Source organism: Crinia signifera, chromosome 11 (genome assembly GCF_055691185.1).
Source record: "Crinia signifera chromosome 11, ASM5569118v1, whole genome shotgun sequence".
Taxonomy (NCBI): domain Eukaryota; kingdom Metazoa; phylum Chordata; class Amphibia; order Anura; family Myobatrachidae; genus Crinia; species Crinia signifera.
The window spans coordinates 52,172,881-52,189,063 of NC_139227.1; the positions used below are offsets into that span (position 1 = coordinate 52,172,881).

At 47.3% G+C, this 16,183-nt stretch overlaps 1 protein-coding gene across 2 annotated transcripts in view; it reads left to right on the top strand.

The window, feature by feature from the left end:
* Window positions 1-16,183, top strand: part of TANGO6 (transport and golgi organization 6 homolog) — a 94,160-nt gene that overhangs the window by 71,164 nt on the left and 6,813 nt on the right. For both annotated transcript variants that reach the window (XR_014465580.1, XM_083164788.1), the window contains exons 15-17: window positions 585-737; window positions 3,412-3,563; window positions 4,429-4,542. Coding sequence is in view for 1 of the 2 variants with exons in the window: in XM_083164788.1 (XP_083020914.1) it covers window positions 585-737; window positions 3,412-3,563; window positions 4,429-4,542 (419 nt within the window). In the remaining variant the exon portion in view is untranslated. The remainder of the gene's footprint in view (window positions 1-584; window positions 738-3,411; window positions 3,564-4,428; window positions 4,543-16,183) is intronic.

Sequence of the window (16,183 nt, forward strand, 5' to 3'; positions counted from 1 at the left end):
CTAGAAGGCAGTCACCCAGGTACTGGCGTTGTGCCTAGACAATATTGTCCCCTGCTTCCTATTTCTTGCTTTATTCCCTTTCAGTTCAAAATACTGGGTCCGAACACTGCCACCTTAGCTAAGCAGTAGGGAAAATCCATGGCAGGCGTGGTACAGAGAAAGGAGTATACTCCCGGTGTGATAGAAGGGAACACCATGGTGAAATTACACACTTACCCTTAGTGGTCTATACAGTGCCAGGCGTGGTACAGAGAAAGGAGTATACTCCCGGTGTGATAGAAGGGAACACCATGGTGAAATTACACACTTACCCTTAGTGGTCTATACAGTGCCAGGCGTGGTACAGAGAAAGGAGTATACTCCCGGTGTGATAGAAGGGAACACCATGGTGATATTACACACTTACCCTTAGTGGTCTATACAGTGCCAGGCGTGGTACTCCCGGTGTGATAGAAGGGAACACTTACCTTGGTGATCACTATAGGCGTGGCAGTGTGTATATGTGTGACGTTATCCAGAGCGGCCTAATAAAAGCACAGATCACTTCCAGCAACATTAATACAATGCTATCTTGTCTCTAACAGGCATCGCCGTACTCTCCGGGGACATTCCAGACCGCATCCTGCCGGTCCTACTGGCGCAATATGAAACCAGAGCCTCATCCAATCCCAAGGCCCAAACACCAGAGAGCAGGATGAAGGTGGGGGAGGCGCTGATGAGGTGCACCAGAATGCTGGGTGAGTGCCCTTACCGGGGGTACACTTGTGGCGGTTCCCGGCTACCATACAATACTGTTATTCTCTGTAACGCAGTAAATGGCGCTGATGAGTTGCACCAGAATGCTGGGTGAGTGCCCTTACCGGGCGTACAGGAGTGGCAGTTCCTGGCTACCATACAATACTGTTATCCTCAGTAACCAGTACATGGCGCTGATGAGCTGCACCAGAATGCTGGGTGAGTGCCCTTACCCGGGGGTACACCTGTGGCAGTGCCCAGCTACCATGCAATACTGTTGTTCTCTGTAACGCAGTACATGGCGCGCTGTATGGATTATGTGCATCATAGGACATCATTATCTATGTGGGGTGAACACGTAGGAGGAATGATAGACCGAAGCCAAGTGTTTTTTGTATTACTAATGACAACGTTATGTAAAGCGTCACCCTGTGTGATCTGCTTGGTGTTATACGCACGTTACTATGCGGCAGTGAGTAATTACAGAGCTGTTATATGTCTGTGGCTGTAGAAAGACTCTGATGTGTATTAATCTTGGCCTCACCCATCACTGGGAAGACCTTCAGAACATGTCTCATACTGAGCGTCCCACATCTTGGTTACCGGAAGGCAGAATGTGCCGCACATGTGACATTAGTAACGTCTGGTATAGGTCATCTTTGTAGAAGACCAAGGAAATTGCTTCTTGTCAGGTCTGTGGCATCCTGGGTGTGTGAGACCTTACGTTACCTCATGGTGACCCCTCATTACCCACAAGGGGGAGTAAAACTGCTATTTATATCCCTAGTGTAATATATATATATATATATATATATATATATATATATATATATATATATATATATATATATATATATATAATATTTACTTAGTGCTTCCACCAGAGCCCCTGTAGCCGGTCAGCACGTCCCCACTCATGGGTGCTGCACATCTAAGTATGTAGCATGGATGTCTCTGTGTGTGGTGTTCATTCTAGCACCCGCCAACTTTGAAAACCCATGCAGTTCAACTTCCCAGCCTGGGGTGTCGCTGTCTGCTGTGGTGTTTCTAGCACAGCTCTGGTTTGCATATCAGTGCTGATATACAGACCACACTGTGCTAGAAGCACTACAGCCGAGAGCGACACCCCAGGCAGGGAAGAGGAACTGCATGGGTTTTCAAAGTTGGCGGGTGCTAGAATGAACACTATGCGTGTATATATAAATTATGTCTCTGTGTCTGAGCTGGTGCGGGAGTCACGCGGCCTATGTGAGAACACTGTTGGCTGCTTACATATAGGTACAATTATTGGTTTTAATGCGTTGGCTTTGTTTATTTCTCTGAGATTAGAATCAGAATCAACTTTATTGGCCATGTATGCTTGCGCACACTAGGAATTTTTTGTGGATTACAGTGCAGCATCAAGCAGAGAGGAGGGGGGGACATTGCATACATTGCATTAAGAGCACAGGCATTACATACATTTCATTAAGGCATCACACACATTACATTGAGCGCATTAAGACATTACATGCGGGGGACACATGCCCGCCGAGCTGCACAGCGCCTAGGCAGCCATCAGCGGCGCCACTGGTAGTTGCAACAGCCAGGCAAGTACCAATATAGCAGAGACAGTACAGTTATCACACAGGGAACATGTGCCCGCAGAGCTGCACAGCGCCTAGGCAGCTATCAGCGGCGCCACTGGCAGCCAGGCAGGCATCAAGTAAACAGTGGACAATGCAGATACATACTGATGTGCACTAGATGCACCCTGGGAGATGCTTATCAGGCATTGGCTGCATACATCCCTAGATATAGTTACAGTACTTGTGGTGACATTCCTGCATCTATCTGTTCTGCAGGATGTATAAAGTGATGGCACGCTGCATTAGATTTTGTCGTGGTATGGTAATATTCTGTAATAGGGGTCCTTGTTAGAATGTGTAATCCACATCTGTAGCTGTAGTGTCGGAGCATTCTACACGTTTGTTATCTAGGCTATATGTGTCAGTGACATGTCCCTCACATACTTCGTTCGTATGTTCCTTATTGCAGCACCGATTATTTTAGAAGCTATTATAATGAACCAGGAGCATTGTCTGACTTTGTGTATGGAAGTGCTTAGTCCCTGGACCTCGATGATGCACATATAACAGTAGTGGTTCTGTTGCACACGTAAGGAATACGTATCGGTTTTCTTTAATAGGGGCCCATTTATCATGGATAGCATCTACAAGGCTATCTTGGCAGAATATTACCGCCCAGGATCGCATTGTAAAATGTGATCCTAACGGCCGGATGTATCATCCTGGACACGCATGGGGCAGGGCTTTGAAAAGAGCCCATCCCTGCGATGTGCTGAGCTGGACGCCAGGGGGGTCTGCACATGTGTAGTCGGCGCTGACCTGGCGGCAGTGCGATCTGTAGCCCATAGGCTACAGTGGGCTATTGCCATATCAGAACCTATGGGGGATGCATCCGGCGGCGGTACAGGAGTGAACGCAGCAGGGATCAGAGATCCCTCCTGATACATTCGGGGGGTACTTAATATTTGCGGCTAACCCCCCAAAACGGGGATTTAGCCGCAGATATTGAGTGCTAAATGGGCCCCATAATAAGGTACTCTCTAACGGCAGGTTAATGACAGTACTGTGGATTATAAAACACCTGTTTGTTCCATTCCTCCGCCTGCAGGGGACCTGGTTCTCCGGCACAAGGATGCTCTGGTCAATGTCTTCCTGAGGGGTTCCCGTGACCCGGACAGTTCGCTGAGAGCCAGCAGCCTTTCCAACCTTGGTGAGCTCTGCCAGCAGCTGCAGTTCTCGTTGGGACCTCTCATCCATGAGGTAGGTCACAGATGTCGTCTCAGGTACAACTTACCACAATAAGGGTGTTCTCGGTGGAATCTCAGTGTTCTAAAGCAGTGGTTCCCAACCCTGGTCCTCAAGTACCCCCAACAGTGCATGTTTTCCAGGTCACCCGGCAGGTGCACTCATTATTCAAGCACATTTGAAAAGATCGTCAGGTGGAGCTAATTATAGCACTAGTGATTCTGTGTGGAGACCTGCAAAACAAGCACTGTTGGGGGTACTTGAGGACCAGGGTTGGGAACCACTGGGAAGTTGGCGAAATGCGCAGGTTGGGGGAAAAGTTTTCCATACCACACTGATACTATTATTTATTTATTTATTTATTTATTTATTGACAATTTCTTATATAGCGCATACATATTCTGCGTTTTACAGAGAACAGTTGAACATTCACATCAGTCCCTGCTCCAGTGGAGCTTACAATCTATATTCCCTACCACATGTACACGCACACACAGACATTCTAGGGTTAATTTTGTTGGAAGCCAATTAACCTAACTGTATATTTTTGGATTGTGGGAGGAAACCGGAGTGCCCGGAGTAAACCCACGCAAACAGGGAGAATATACAAACTCCACACAGTAAGAGCCATAGTGGGAATCAAACCCATGACCTCAGCGCTGTGAGGCAGTAATGCTAACCATTACACCATCCGTGCTGCCCATACTAGAAAGGGTGAATAGCATTGCTGATACATATGTCTTCCCTGAGAGGTAGATTTCCAGCATGTCTTCACGTTAGCAACCTGTGACTTACTGGGGGGATGATTGACGCGTTTCACGTGACCATACCCTGATGAAGCAGCTATCTGCATCTTATATCTGTAACCTTTCCCCTTCAGGTGAGCTCCTGTCTATCCGCTGTGATCCGTACTGATCCGGAGGCCCAGGTGCGGAGAGCGGCCATCCACGTGGTGGTCCTGCTACTGAGAGGGCTGAACGAGCGAGCCACAGAGGTAAATATGCCTGATATAACCACTGTCCTGGTAATCATTTTCTGTAGGGTTGTCCTTGTTCCGAGGGGGTATATGCAGTCACCGGCTATGTACAAAGCTGGGTCCGGGCTGTCCCTTAGCCGGTCTGGGAAGCCTGTGTTTCTCCAGTTTTGGTCAGTGGATTATGCAGAAACAGATCCACGGATCACACTATTAGTGGCGGCTGTGCCGCAGCTGTGGATCCGTGCTGCATATCTGATCTATATTACCGTTAGATCCTGGTTACACCAAATCTATCCGCGGTGACATCGCAGTAACATGCGCTGGATGGATGAATGCTGATTCCATCTTGGTTACTCTCTAACATCTTATCCAGATACTGCCTAACCCCCGATTGTGTACATGCTAACCTGATGCTGGTGGAACTGCGCATTCTGGGCAGAGGGTGGGGGGAGTGTCGCATCTGTTCTGTAGTCATAATGAAAGTCAGGGTCTCTGTGAGCAGGTGGCCATCCTGAGTAACCCACCCCACGTGATCCGCTACTGCGTCCTCGATTGGCACAGCAGGTCACTAGAAATGTCGGGGGCGGCTATCTACACTGGATGCCTCCTGCATACATTAGCATATTTGCGTACAGCAGCTGCGTCCATAACCATACATACTGCGTCCATCTCCGGGTGATCGCTGGGAACCTTCTACGTACATTGGAGTATAGAAGACTTACATCTGGAGAAGTAGCGGATTACACTGCGAGGTTTCACTAATTGCTGGATGGGAAGTCATTTGGTGAAAGCAGAATACTTTGTCTAATTGCTGATAGACAATACTACGTCATATTCTCCATTAGACTCTGCTCGTTTATTTTTTATTTTGTTATTATCTGATTGTATTAAAGCATTATAATATATCCTGCCCTCCCGCACTGCACTCTGGAGATGCCGCTAGCCCAAGTATTACTCTCACCTGTTCCGTTACACAGATTATAGATACAAAGCCTCCTCTGCTGGTTAATCTTACCCCTTACCAGTCACGGCAACACATTTCTGTTCCTGAGCGCCGTGAAGACAAGATGATTCCTTTTAAAGTAAATCTGTTAGGTGTGACCATAAACAAAATGAAGCAGTGCAATTCTATAGGGGTTATTCAGGGATCACTGATATGGGCAGGCACGTAACATATTGGAGACCCTGTGTGAATAAGAGCCCTATTAGATCTGATTAGATGGTGATTCTGATTGGCCGATTACCTCATTTCTGTGCATGTGGTTGTATGACGGCCCAGTAATGTGTTGTTGCCAAGCCTGAAGGTACAGATTTTGCAATCTTCCGTGTGTGCCACATAATTAGCAAGACGTGGTCATTACACCTTGCCATCTGCATGGTGTAATTGAAAACGCGATTCATTGGACCACATGACCCTTTTCCAGAAATCTACTGTCCAATCCTTGTGCTCCTTGACAGTAGAGGCTTTCGAACAGGTTGTCTGCTTCCATAGCCTATACGGTGTAATGTGCGGCAGACAGTTCATTCAGAGACCTTCACGGTGGCTCCTTGATTAAGATTCCCCGCAATTTGATGTACTGATGCTCTTCTGTTGGACTGGACAACTCTGGCAAGTCTCCTTTCAGATTGAGCATTCAGTAGCCTGTGACGACCACAAGCCTGATGTTGAGACCCGGCTTTCTGCTTGGTAGTCCACTCTCTGTAAACATTAATAACAGCTGCTCTCGAACACTTCACAAGTGCAGTCGATTTGCTGATACTGGTTCCGATGGTTCGAGCGCCTACAATCGTCCCACGTCCAAACTCAGTTAAATCATGTTTTTTGCCCATTTCTTTGCAAGCAACACAGTGCAATTGATGCTTCACTTGTGTTGCATTCCCTTTTTATAGCTATCTTGCCCTCTAGCGGAAACGACGTGAAGTTATAGCCAATCTGCGTATAAATGTCAAGTGGTCATAATAATTTGGCCACTAGGTGTATATAATGTATGTATACTCATGGTGTTACAGCTACTATCTCCCCGGCATTATACCTTCACATGTACAGGCACTGTTGGAGATGAGAGCCCTTGTGTAGTCCTGTCAGGGTAATGGTGCTCTGTGTAGTATAAGCAGCCTGTGTGTGTGTGTGTGTGTGTGTGTGTGTGTGTGTGTATATATATACTGTATACTGTATGTGTGTATACTCATGGTGTTACAGCAACTATGTCCCCAGCATTATCCCCTCACACGTACAGGCACTGTTGGAGATGAGCCCTCGTACAGTCCTGTCATGGTAATGGTGCTCTGTGTAGTATAAGCAGCCTGTGTGTGTCTATACTGTATGTATATATAATGTGTATACTGCAGTGGTTCTCAAACTGTGGGTCCTGACCTCAAAATGGGTCCTGACCTATTCAGCATGGGGTCGTGACTCCATGTTGCTGACCATTAGGCTGATGACTTTCTGATCTCAGTCAGTGATTCAAGGAGTCTGAAAAATCTGTTGAATTGTCTGTTATTTTAGACTCCTCCCATAATTTTATGCCTCCACAATGCTGCCATTAATGTTCTGTCTGCTGACTACACGTAGTTATGTAATTATTTTTATTGTCTGATGGGGTCCCAGAGCAAAATAGTTTGAGGACCCCTGGTATACTGTATGTATGTATGTATACTCATGGTGTTACAGCTATTATCTCCCTGGTATTATCCCCTCACACGTACAGGCACTGTTGGAGATGAGCCCTCTTACAGTCCTGTCAGCGTAATGGTGCTCTGTGTAGTATACGCAGCCTGTATGTATATACTATATATATATATATATATATATATATATATATATATATATATATATATATATATATATATATATATATATATATAATGTGTATACTGTATGTATACTCATGGTCTTACAGCTACTTTCTCTTTCAATGGTCCTGGTGACACAGCTAAACATTGGGATGTAGGAGGGTCCGTAGGAGCCAGGCACCTATCCTAAAGCTTTTAGAGGGTAGGCTCCTCCCTCTCCATCCCAGACTCTTCAGTTCGTGTTAGGTGCCCACTGGAGTGGGTGCTATTCTAAAGGGCTGCAGGGGCAGCCGAAGGATTAGAGTTAGTTAGGTGTTTTTTATTTTATTAACTTTTACACTTAGCTAGGTAGGCACAGTGTGAGGATTCTCATTGAGCTGACAGAAGCGTGTCCTGTCAGCTCACTGTGCACAGGGGAGACACTGTCTGGTCTCCCTGTGCGGCGCTTACAGCTTCTATTCAGAAGCTGCCTTGGCTCCGGAGCGCACTGAAGCCGGCTTCACGCTAGGTGGGGGTCATGGGGGACAGGCGCTCCGTGATGGCGGTGGCCATTTTATGCGGAGCTTACACGCTGAGCTCCTATGAGAGAGGACAGCAGCGTGTTACAGGCACGTTCCAAGTGGTCCCCAGCAGAGGGGGAGACACTGGAACTTGGAAATCGTACAATGGGAGTGGCTGTCTAGGGGTGGTTGGCGCCAGAAGTCACGGACCCCGCAGCAGCAGGGACTTGGTCTCTTCCCTCACTCTATTTGGCGCCTTTCAGAGGACGCTTGCAGCGGAGCTGAACTGGCTTACAGATCCTGACAGAGTGTTTTGGACTTCCTGGGCATCGATCTCCCCACTCCTTGGAGAAGCTTCAGACGGATAAGTGACTGTTGTGCATTGGCTTGGTATATAACGCCTGTACATTTTGCACTGTGACTGTGATTTTTACATCATGTCTGAGCAGCAGTCTGTGGCTATGGGGGAGGGATCCCTTAATGCATTGTGCGCATGTAGTGTTTGTACACTAAAATTTGCCCCTGAACAGATGGCCAAGGGGGGTTTGTGTATTACTTGCGCTGGTGTGAGACCCATGGGCAGTGAACCCCAGAGGGTAGAGCAATCGGAGCCTGCGTGGGCCAGTGCCCTGGGCAGGTCTGTTAATGCCTTAGTGCAATTGTTGGACAGGCAGAGTGATGTGTTGGTATCTTCTCCTAGACCAGAGATTTTCAACCTTTTTACCTTGCGGCACACTAAATAAGATTTAAAAATTGCCAAGGCACACCATGAGATCCCCACAGGGCGAAATACATTGGCCCCCACAGGAAAAAAAACCTATTGGCCCCCATATAAAACCCATCAAACTGGTCCCCACAGGTAACAAAAATAATATATACTGACCCTTTACATGAAAAGAAGAGACCAGTAAATAACAGTTGAACTGGTGGTGGCTGTAAACTGGTTTGAGCATCTCTAGATCTGGGGGCACACTTGAGAACAGCTCAAGGCACACTAGTGTGCCACGGCACAGTGGTTGAAAAACACTGTCCTAGACCTATGTCATGCTCTCAGCAGTCCTCTGGCTCCTTGCCTTTGACCCAAGCAGATCCTGTTTTTTACAGGTCATGCAGGATACTGCAAAAGGGATCAGCAGATTTAATGATTTGCTGGACAGATTTGATAGTGATACTGTGGGGACCCCTAAAAGGTCTTATTCGGTGCCTTTGCTTGCTGGAGAGGAGGGAGAGTGCACAGACATCCCCTGGGATTAGGGTGATGAGTCTGAGGATACCTCGGCCCCAGGGGTAGAGGATTTGTTTGCTGCAGTTAAACAGGCTTTACATTTGTCGGTTGAGGACAAGACTCCTGCAAAAGGGGTGTTTAAATGGCAGCGTAAGGAAACTGTTACCTTCCCTGCTGGTGAAGGTTTACAGGATCTTTTGGAAGGGGTTTGGAAAATGCCCGATAAAAGGCTTCAGATGCCTAAGAGGTATTTGAGTCTATATCCAATGCCTGAGGCTCATGCAGGCCTCTGGGAGAAAGTACCGGTGGTGGATGCTTCTGTGGCATGGCTTTCTAAAGCCACTGTGCTACCTGTCCAGGGGGGGTGCAGCCTTTAAGGACCCCGTAGACAAGAAGCTTGAGGGTAACCTCAAGGCAATATTTGAAGGGGTGGGTTTCACTTTATGGCCCCTTATAGCATCAGCCTGGGTCTCTAAGGCCATGATTGTTTGGGCCAGCGACTTGTGTACTATTTTGCATGCTGACCCAGGTGTATTACTGCTAGCTGAGAAGTTGAAAGCAGCTGCAGAGTATGTACTTGAGGCTGAGGAGGAAGCGCTTAAGATAGCTTCCAGAGTATCCACGGTGTCCGCCAATGCCAGGAGAGTCCTTTGGCTTCAGGCCTGGGAGGCGGATAATGAATCAAAAAAGGCCTTAGAGGCATTGGCTTTCAAAGGAAAGTTGTTGTTTGGTTCTGAGCTTGAAGAGATTATTAAGCAGGCCACGGGAGGCAAAAGTACTTTCCTGCCGGCTCCTGCAGCTAAACAAGCCTCTAGGTCAGGCATTCCCAACCACGGTCCTCAAGGCACACCAACAGTGCAGGTTTTGTAGATATCCAGGCTTGAGCACAGGTGACTTAATTAGTATAAGAGGGATTCTGATTACACCATCTGTGCTGAAGCCTGGATATCACTAAAACCTGCACTGTTGATGTGCCTTGAGGACCGTGGTTGGGAATGCCTGCTCTAGGTTTTCAGCTTTCCGGCCTTCCTTTCAGCCCTCCCCCAGAGGGGGTGCATCCTTTCGAGGACAATCGTTCAGGGGAAAGTTCCAGTCCTCTAAGGGTAAGGCCCCAAAGTCAAATTTTGGTTCTTTCCACAAGAAGCCGAGCACCAAGGGTGAGGAGAAGCCCTCAGCATGACTGCCTGGGGAGTCTCCCAGCTGTGGTCAAGGTGGGGGGACGTCTGCGATGGTTCAGGGACGCTTGGGCGTTGTTGGACTGGGATCCTTGGGTGTTGGGTATTGTATCCCAGGGATACAGGATTCCATTCAAAGGTCTTCCTCCGAGAAGATTTCTGCCCACACCACTGCCAAAGGAGTCTCGGCTCCGTTCCGCTCTTTTGGGGGCGACTCAATCCCTTTTAGAAAAAGGAGTGGTGATTCCGGTCCCTCGAGTGGAGTGGAAGAAAGGCTTTTATTCCACTGTTTTTGGTGCCCAAACCAGACGGTTCATTCAGACCGATCTTAAATCTAAGTCTTTGAACCTCCATCTGTGGGTAGACCATTTCAAGATGGAATCTCTGCGGCCTGTGCTTCTAAGCCTGGAACAGGGAGAATTTTTGGCGTCCATGCATATCCAGGACGCCTATCTTCATGTTCCTATCCACCCGGAACATCAGGTCCTTCTGAGGTTTGCTATAGGAAACCAGCATTTTCAATTCTAGGCGTTGCCCTTTGGACTGGCCACAGCCCCAAGGGTATTCACCCAAATCATGTCGGTGATGGCGGCTGCCCTCCGACTGAGGGGTATCATTGTGATTCCTTATCTGGATGACCTGCTGTTCAAAGCAGAGTCGGCGGAGACCCTGCAGAAACACTTGGAGGAAGCCATCAGGTTTTTCCAGGTTCACGGTTGACTTTTAAATTTACAAAAGTCTCAGATTGTGCCGTCACAGAGAATCCAGTTCCTGGGGGTGGTCCTGGATACCCATTTACATCGGGTATTTCTGCCAGAGACAAAAAGCCAAGGACATGTCTCTCTTGGTTTAGGAGATCCTGGGTTCTCTGAGTCCATCAGTATGGAGGTGTCTCAAGTTGCTGGGGAAAATGGTGGCGACTTTCGAGACGCTACAGTTTGCCAGGTTCTACTCTCGGGTATTTCAGTGGAACATTCTGACGTCCTGGTCGGGGAACACTCAGACCATGAAGTCAGAGCGCATAGACCTGTCTCCAGAAACCCGGTCCCTGGAATGGTGAATGGAGGTGGATTCCCTTCAGTGGGGTCGGTCTCTACAGTCCTGGGACTGTCTGGTAGTCACTACAGGTGCCAGTTTCAGGGGCTGGGGGGCAGTAGTTCTGGACCTACGGCTTCAGGGCTTGTGGACTACGGAGGAGTCAGCCTTACCGATCAACATCCTGGAACTGCGGGCTGTGTGGATGGTGATATCCCTGGCAGGAGAAAGATTGCAGGGTCTCCCCTTGCGGATTCAGTCGGACAAAGCCACGGCTGTGGCGTACCTGAATCATCAGGGGGACACACGCAGCAGACTGGCCATGTGGGAAGTTTCCTGGATCTTCTTGTGGGCGGAGCAGAAGATTCCAGCATTATCGGCAATATTCATCCCCGGAGTGAAAAATGTTGAGGCAGATTTCCTGAGCACGGAGGAGCTGCTCGAAGGGGAATGGAGTCTGAACCCACAGATATTCCACCAGATTACAGTGAGGTGGGGAACTCCGGATGTGGATTTTATGGCATCCAGGTTCAATCATCAAGTACCCAGGTTTTATGCCAGGACAAGAGATCTTTTGGCCGATGCGGTGGATGCAATGACTATCCCCTGGGAGGGGAATCTACTTGGTTTTCCCACCGTTTCCAATGCTGGCGAGGGTTCTGAAAAGAATCCAGTCCCAAGGAATTCCGGTGATTCTAATAGCCCCAGCTTGGCCAAGGAGGTCCTGGTACTCGAGTGTTCATAGACTGTCTGTGGACTTGTGGCGTCTACCTCACAGGTCAGATATGTTAAGCCAAGGGCCGTTCTTTCACCTGGATTTACCTCGGCTAAATTTGACGGCTTGGCTATTGTGACCGCCATCTTAAAAAGCAAGGGTTTCTCGGAGGCTGTGGTGAATACCATGGTAAAGGCCAGGAAGTTGGTGTCTTCGGCTAACTATTATAGGGTTTGGAAGACTTATATTAGATGGTGTGAGAGGCAGAAATCGCATACATCTCGATTTCGACTTTCAAAGTTACTTGAGTTCTTGCAGGGTGGTTTCTCCTCTGGTCTAAGCCTTCAGTCACTCAAGGTACAGATCTCGGCTCTGTCAATCTATTTCCAGAAGAGGATAGTGATTCTACCGGAGGTGCAGACTTTCCTGCAAGGGGTTTCCAGATTGAAGCCTCCCTTTAAGCAACCAGGGGCTCCCTGGGACTTATCACTGGTACTGGAGTGTCTCCAAAAGGCGCCCTTTGAGCCTTTAAGGTTGGCTGACCTTAAGTTCCTTACATGGAAGTTAGTGTTTTTATTGGCCGTTGCCTCTGCAAAGAGGGTTTCGGAGTTGGGAGCATTGTCCTGCAAGTCTCCCTTCCTTATTTTTCATGATGACAGGGCTGTTCTTCGAACAGTTCCTCAATTTTTGCCAAAAGTAGTTTCTGCTTTTCATTTGAACCAGGAGATAGTTCTACCTGTGTTTCAACCCCCAGAGGGTTCATGAAAAAGGGACAAATTGCGGAATTTGGATGTTTTGCGCGACTTGCGCATTTATGTGCACAGGGTGAAGGGTGTCCGCAAGACCTTGCTAGTCTTGTATGATGTGCACAAGATTGGTTGGCCTGCTTCTAAGCAGACGATTGCTAGGTGGTTGCGTTCTGTCATTGCCTTTGCATATACTAAGGTTGGTTCCGGCCAGGATCAACGCGCATACCACCAGGTAGGTACCCACCTCTTGGGCGGTTCGGCATGGTGCTACAGCTGAGCAGGTTTGCAGGGTCGCCACTTGGTCATCTGTTCACACTTTTGCCAAATTCTACAGGTTCCATGAGTTTACGTCGTAGGACGCATCATTCGGGTGAGCAGTGATGAGAGATGCAGACCTGAGCGTACCCTCCCAAAGGACCGGCTCTTGAACGTCCCAATTTTGAGCTGTGTCACCAGGATCATTGAAAGAGAAAAGGGGATTTTTGTAAGAACTTACCGTTCTAATCCCTTTCTCTGATATGGTCCTGGTGACACAGCGATCCCTCCCTTACGCTCAGTAAGTATGCCAGTGTTCATGATGTTTCATGTTATATATGGTTGAAAAGTTATGAATTTGTGCATATAATATGTGCAGGCGTTTGTACTGAGTTAATGTATTCCAGTGGCTTTGCAATATTGAACTGAGGAGTCTGGGATGCAGAGGGAGGAGCCTACCCTCTCAAAGCTTTAGGATAGGTGCCTGGCTCCTACGGACCCTCCTACATCCCAATGTTGAGCTGTGTCATCAGGACCATATCAGAGAAAGGGATTTGAACGGTAAGTTCTTACAAAAATCCATTTATCTCCACAGCATTATCCCTTTACATGTACAGGCACTGTTAGAGATGAGCCCTCGTACAGTCCTGTCAGGGTAATGGTGCTCTGTGTAGTATTAGCAGCCTGTTTGTATATACACTGTGAATGATGTATGTATACTTATGGTGTTACAGCTACCATCTCCCTGGTATTATCCCCTCACATGTACAGGCACTGTTGGAGATGAGCCCTCGTATTGTCCTGTCAGGGTAATGGGGCTCTGTGTAGTATAAGCAGCCTGTGTGTGTGTATATATATATATATATATATATATATATATATATATATATATATAATGTGTATATAATGTATATGTAATGTATGTATACTCATGGTGTTACAGCTATTCTCTCCCTGGCATTATCCCCTGACATGTAAAGGCACTGTTGGATATGAGCCCTTGTACAGTGCTATCTGGGTTAATGGTGCTATGTGTAGTATAAACAGTGTGTCAGTGTGTGTGTGTATGTATGTATGTATGTATACTCATGGTGTTACAGCTATTCTCTCACTGGCATTATCCCTTGACATGTACAGGCACTGTTGGATATGAGCCCTTGTACAGTGCTGTCTGGGTTAATGCTGCTCGGTGTAGTATAAACAGCCTGTGTGTGTATATATACTGTATGTATGTATACTCAGGGCTATTTTTCAGCAGGCTCCAGCAGGAACTGAGGCACTTATTTCTAGTTCACTCTTTCTGACAAAATATTTCTTAGATGGACAAAACCATGTGCACTGCAGGTGAGGCAGGTGTTACTTGTGCAGAGATAATACGATTTGGATGGGGTTTTACACCTGCCTCACCTGCAGTGCACATGGTTTTGTCCATCTAAGAAATATTTTGTCAGAGTGAACTAGAATAGGGGCCTCAGTTCCTGCTGGAGCCTGCTGAAAAATAGCCCTGCGTATGGTGTTACAGCTATTATCTCCCTGGTATTATCCCCTCACACGTACAGGCACTGTTAGAGATGAGCCCTCATACATTCCTGTCAACTATTTCCCCGGCATTATCCCCCTCACACGTACAGGCACTGTTGGATATGAGCCCTTGTACAGTGCTGTCTGGGTTAATGGTGCTCTGTGTAGTATAAACAGCCTGTGTGTGCATATATACTGTATGTATGTGTGTATACTCATGTTCTTACAGCTACTATCTCCCCGGCATTATTCCCTCACACGTACAGGCACTGTTAAAGATAAGCCCTTGTACAGTCCTGTCAGTGTCATGGCGCTCTGTTATATAAGCAGCCTGTGTCTATATACTGTGTATACTGTATATGTAATGTATGTATACTCATGGTGTTACAGCTGCTATCTCCCTGGCATTATTCCCTCACACGTACAGGCACTGTTAGAGATGAGCCCTTGTACGGTCCTGTCAGGGTTAATGGCGCTCTGTGAGTATTTTAAGCTCCTCGCATGCACAAACTCCATTTCTTAATTACCCGATGTGATATGTTGCCAATTTCTGCAGCTCTTCTCCTTCCTGATGATGAGGGGAAGAAGACGCTCCCCAGCTGCTATTTATAGGATCACTGCACAAATGTCTTCTAATAGGAGAGGAACTGGTTCTCACAAGGTGTCGTTCCAGGGGCTGATGGTGCCGTCCTTATACCGGCAATCCTGTGTCACCTCAGACCGACACAAATATTACACTATATTTATCATTTCATACATTCATTATTTCAATACCTCATACATTTATTATTTCAGTACCATGGTAATTGCTTACCACGTTAACCTGCGACCGACCAGCTGTCGCAGACTACAAGTGCCAGCACGACCTAGAATAGAGAGCTATGAAATCCATATGCCAACTCATGGCTTGTGTTATCTGTTCCACATGTGGCGTAGGGCCACGTGGTGACGGTGGTAGTACACAGTATTCATGTGGCCTTGCTGTCACATGTACTATTCAATCCTCTGTCCATGCTGCGATACGCCATCCTCCATCACCCCGGGGGTCCAATAGCCTGCCCACATCAGGAGTTTGTCTGCTTGTACTGCAGGTAACTGCTGTCATGGCCACCAAGGTCGCTGGAGAGCAGTAGACGTAGCTTCGGGGCTTTTGTCGTTTTCTGTATAATTGTTTGTCCCTTGAGTCCTTGTTAAACTACTTTAGTTTAGTAATGTCTGTTCCCTGGCTCCCACCCATGCCCCTGTCTATGAAGCCATGCTTTTTTGTGCATACATATAACCCTGTCAGATATCAGCCCTGTGACGCTCCCCCATCAGTATCTGTAACCTGCATTGATTTTTTTTTCTTTTGCTCTCGTCTGCAGTTTCTGTGACACTCGACACAATCTATAAAGGGATCCCTGACTCCTCTAGAGGTCAATAAAAGACAATTCACAAGTAGACGCATAGAGTTAACCCTATAGAGCACACATGGGTGTACTGTGCATGTGCCAGGTGTACTGTGCATGTGGCATGCGTAGAAGGACATCACTTTGCCTGCTCATGCTTTAATAGTATCATTTTTATGCATATAAAATGTGATTATAATATATATTTTTGTTATTATAAGTCACATCAGTGTAGCTGCAGGCAGACGACCTTTGTTGACTCTATGGGTTTATTGAGACCTGATTGCACAGCTGCTAAATTGC